The sequence below is a fragment of the Pollachius pollachius genome, assembly GCF_949987615.1.
Source record: "Pollachius pollachius genome assembly, chromosome: 14".
Classification (NCBI taxonomy): Eukaryota; Metazoa; Chordata; class Actinopteri; order Gadiformes; family Gadidae; genus Pollachius; species Pollachius pollachius.
Genome location: NC_136947.1, coordinates 4,964,137 through 4,969,136, shown reverse-complemented (window position 1 = coordinate 4,969,136; position 5,000 = coordinate 4,964,137). Strand labels below are relative to the sequence as shown.

At 44.4% G+C, this 5,000-nt stretch overlaps 1 protein-coding gene across 1 annotated transcript in view; it reads left to right on the top strand.

Annotated features, from left to right (window-relative positions):
• Nucleotides 1–5,000, top strand: part of LOC307085796 (adenylate cyclase type 1-like) — a gene marked incomplete at both ends in the record, with an annotated part of 38,778 nt that overhangs the window by 2,198 nt on the left and 31,580 nt on the right. Inside the window, 2 exons of the mRNA XM_079750662.1 lie at nt 2,157–2,306; nt 3,076–3,194. Coding sequence (XP_079606788.1) covers nt 2,157–2,306; nt 3,076–3,194 — 269 coding nt within the window. The remainder of the gene's footprint in view (nt 1–2,156; nt 2,307–3,075; nt 3,195–5,000) is intronic.

Genomic DNA, 5,000 nt, shown 5'->3' with positions numbered 1-5,000 from the left:
ATGTCCCTGTCTTTCAAAGTCGTTTTTTTTTAATATATATTAATAGATTTTGAAGAGGCAAAGGGTTCTAGTTATTGCAGCTCAATATTGATTTCAAAACAGTTGTTAATTAGACTTTTGTCAATCTGATAGGCTGTTACTTGACCTTGCTATGTGGGGATATTTCTGTTGGCTTCAAACCATAGGCAGTTAGGAATGATCATAAACAATAGCCTATCAATAAATATAGAATGATTTCCTATTGGAGGAGTTACTTATTTTTCTTGTTTTTGGCTGGTATACCAAATCTTTAAAACCCATTGTATTAAATCATTGGGCATATGCTACAGACTTTAACTACAGTACTATTTTCTTTATTTATTTCAGAAATAAGGTGTTTTCTTGATAGATGGACCGCCAAACTACCAAATGTCCACGTGATGTATTAATTCAGCAAATGCATTTCTTATATACATTACAGCATGAACGTCAACAACGTCTTCTATGCTAGCAGCTACGCGGTTAGCAGTGGAAGGGTTCACTGTGTGCCCTGGGATAGCTAATCCATTTACCCCTTAGAGATCAGCTCTGTGATATGACCCTGTTTAACCCAAGGCCAGTCAACACAGCCTGCCTTACTGGCTCTTTTAGTCCCCGTGTTCCCTTTGTCTTGAGCTTTCAAAAAGATAGATAGAGCAATTTACGATAAACAACATCCTGCTTGACATTTTTTAACTTTTTTTGTTTAGTTATGGCTGTCGGTGAAGCACTAACACATATATCCATCGGCAGGGGCTTGTCATTTTGATTGAGAAGGAAATAAATGGTTATTATTGTTATACTAAGGTGGTCACTGCTCTCATTCATAATTTAGATAACACTCCCTTTCCATTCTTGTCCAACTTTGCCTGTACTTGGTCGGAACATTATAGAACAAAGAGGAAGCATCCCATAATATCCCATAAACCTAGACTCACACAAATGCACACACACACACACACATACACACACACACACACACACACACACATGAGTCATTTCTATAAAAGACTTCACTGCATATTCTGAATGTGTATATATTTAGCAATACATTCACTCTGTGGAGCCGGAAGTTAAGAGACAGGGATAGGCCTGCAGCTCGGAATTATTTGTCTAATCAATCTATTTCATTTGAGATATTCCTGCGATCAATTCTGACCGTTAAACTATTATCAATCTCAGAATTGTAACAGTGCTCATCCCTATTCTTCACCATTATAAAATATAGCCTAACTTCTATGTGTCCACATTTTGGTTTAAAGTTGGATTTCACCTTTACTTTAACCTCAAGGTTTTTTGTAGACTAGATGGCTCAAAATAAGCCAATTTATACCCCCTTAAATTACCCTTTATTATCCTTATTTCTCAATGCTATCATGCACCATGAACAGAGCATAAGCATCTACATTGTGTCACAAGATGATGGTCATAACCATCATGTACTTGGAATTCACTGTTGTTATGGTAATGGATAAAAATAAACGCTCCTTCTGAGATTTTGTTGATCTTGAACAAAGATGAGGTCTTCCACTGTGGGTCAGCCTCTGTAGCAGCTGTCCTGTGAAGCTATCCCCTCACAGTGTGGGGGCTTGCTTGCCATGACGCTCTAGTACGATACCACATCTGTTGTTGTGTTATGTGATCTTCTCTGCACTTTCAGTACATTGTTATTCCTCCATCTCTAACGTTTTCTAATTCTTATTCCGCAAGTGGCCGGCAGCATACAATAACAATATGTCTGGATGTGTACAAAATGTGTGTTTCACAGCTTTTGACATTTCACTGTGTGTGTGTGTGTGTGTGTGTGTGTGTGTGTGTGCGTGTGTGTGTGTGTGTTTTTGTGTGTGTATGTGTGTGTGTGTGTGTGTGTGGGTTTGTGTGTATGCATGCGCTTATGTGCATGTGTTTGTTTGTGTATGCGTGTGCGTATGTGCATGTGTATGCACGTGTATGCGTGTGCGTATGTGTATGCATGTGTATCTGTGTGCGTATGTATGTGTGTGTGTCTGTGTGTGCATGTGTGTCTATGTGTGTTTGTGTGTATGTGCGTGTGTGTGTGTTTATGTGTGTCTGTTTGCTAATGTGTGTGCGTATGCGTGTGTGTGTGTGTGTGTGTGTGTTGTCTCTCTCCCTGGCAGCTGGTTGCCAACACGGTGCTGTTCACCAGCGTCAACCTGTCGGGGCTGTTTGTCCGCATGCTGACGGAGCGTGCCCAGCGCAAGGCCTTCCTGCAGGCACGCAACTGCATCGAGGAGCGGCTGCGCATGGAGGACGAGAACGAGAAGCAGGTGAGGGCGCACACGGAATAACGAACACGGCGCCGAGAGTGACACACACAGGATAAAACACAGAGTTCCGGTTCACGTGCGGTTCATTGTTTCCCCGGTTTAATTCCCCCTGCATTCGCTCAGTGACTCATTCCGACGCATCTATTCTCAAGCTTCTCTTGCTTTGTTTTGGGTTTCACACTGTTTTACTTTCTCATCCCTCCTCCGATTGGTTACCAACACTTTCCACTTGCATGCTCACGCTATTAATGACATTATGTGGTCTATTATTAACTCAATCTTTCCTTTGCCCCTCTTCCACTCTCTCTCTCTCACTCTATGTATCTGTATCATTCTCTCTGTATCTGTATCATTCTCTGTCTCTGTATCATTCTCTCTGTTTTCTATCTCTCTCTCTCTCTCTCTCTCTCTCTTTCTCTCTCTCCCTCTCTCTCTGTCTCTCTCTGTCTCTTTCTTTCTCTCTCTCACTCTCTCCCTCTCTCTCTCTCTCTTTCTCTCTCTCCCTCTCTCTCTCTCCCTCTTTCTCTCTCTCCCTCTCTCTCTCTGTCTCTCTCTCTCCCTCTCTCTGTCTCTCTCTCTCTCTCTGTCTCTCTCTCTCTCTCCCTCTCTCTCTCTCTCTCTCTCTCTCTCTTTCTCTCTCCCTCTCTCTCTCCCTTCCTCCACATAAACCACCTTCCACATCTCTCTCCACCCCTCCCTGCCACTTCACATGCACACGCTCACTGACATGCACGCTCACTGACGTGCACTCCCCTGCCTGCCTTCATAGGAGCGACTGCTGATGAGCCTGCTGCCCAGAAACGTAGCGATGGAGATGAAGGAGGATTTCCTGAAGCCCCCGGAAAGGATCTTCCACAAGATCTACATCCAGCGTCATGACAACGTCAGGTGGGAGGCTGCGGCTCAGAGCCCCGGATGCATGGTTAGCGTTGTACCCCTGACAAAAACAACCCCCCCCCCCCCCCCAGAGTGATGGTACCGATGCTGACTTGGGGAAGAGTTGGCCAATCGATTGGTATCATCGATCACTTCCCACTCACTAATCACTCTGACACAACATGGATCACCTGTGATTAACGATTGTGTTTTGTCAATATCTATACAATATCTATAATCATGGTGGATGTACTGCATTCATAAAGCGCTTTTATTCAAAGTGCTTAACACTATTGCCTGACATTCACCCATTCATGCACACGTTCACACACTTACAGCGGTGTCAACCATGCAAGGTGATAGCCAGCTCTTCGGGAACAGTCAGGGTGAGGTGTCTTGCTCAGGGACACATCGACAGTCCGGGAATCGAACTAGCAACCTTGGGTTACCAGTCAACCACTTCCTCCTGAGCTTCAGAGCATTCAACGTAGGATATTGAAGTGATTTGCATTTTGTAATCCATCTTGTCCAAAACTTCTTTTTATTATGAGTACAAGTACATTTCCCTTTTTGCAAAGCTCTCACCCAGACTAATGAATAGTGGTGCACTGTAAAATAGCAGTATCCATCTTAATGAGAGTACACTTTCTCTGCATGCAGACAGAGATAGCGCAGAAGGCGACAAAATGTGTTGGAATTCAAACCGGCATTACGCTGTGCTGAATGAAACATGAAGTCACTCACGGACGCAATCAAAACAAATTGTTCCTTTTTTCCCAGCTATTTTTCTTCTGTGCATGTTTTATTCAAATTTGATTATTCATCTGCCAAACAAAATCCCTGATCCAAGATCACTTTTGACTAAATTGTGTGGGCAGCACAAGGCACGGCCCAACAGACAACAGTGTGTTCCGGGTCGTCGCTTGCTTCCTTGTTTACCATTAAAATAAGGTATTGGCAAGAAAGGCTGGTTACTGCTACTGGACCCTTCTCTTGTCTCAAGGTCATAACATGCACCGTACATGCACCCTATATCGGGTAAGAGCCAGCCATGACCCCTTCCAGCCAGGGCTCACCCCGGGACGAGGGGGGGGGGGGGGGGGGGGGCGTCTGCAGAGTGCCAGAGAGAGAGAGAGACAGAGAGAGAGAGAGACAGGGAGAGAGACAGAGAGAGAGAGATACTGCAGAGTGGAGAATGGCAGAGAAAGAAGAATGAGAAGAATCAGAGAGAGAGAGGGGAGGGAGTAAGAGAGAGAGTGAGTACAAGTGTGAGAGAGAGAGAGAGAGAGAGAGAGAGAGAGACAGAGAGAGACAGAGATTGAGAGAAGGGGGAGAGCGATATAAAGAGAGAAAGAGGCAGAGAGATAGAGAGAGAGAACGAGAGAGAGAGGGGGATTAAGCAATGGGTAGGAGATTCCTTCAGCGCTTATGTAATGTCCTGCTCGGTCTGCCAAGCTGCCATTGGTTATGGTTTATCTGCTTAGCGTCTTTAGGTTATCGCTGTAGACGGGCAGGTTAAGGGCCATAATGGAAGCCAATGGCTAGAGGAACAGTAAGATTACGTTACCATAGCAGAAACAGCAAGTTCTATTAATGTCGCAAGACTTGATAATGTTCAAGTATCATTGCTATAATTTCTTCTCTTTTGTTCGTCAGTTTCTTATTTTTGCACACACAAACCCCCACACACAGACACAGACACACTCACACACACACAGATGCATACACACACACACAAACCCCTATACACAGACGCACACACACACACACACGCACACACACGCAAACACACACACACACACCGCACACACTCACACA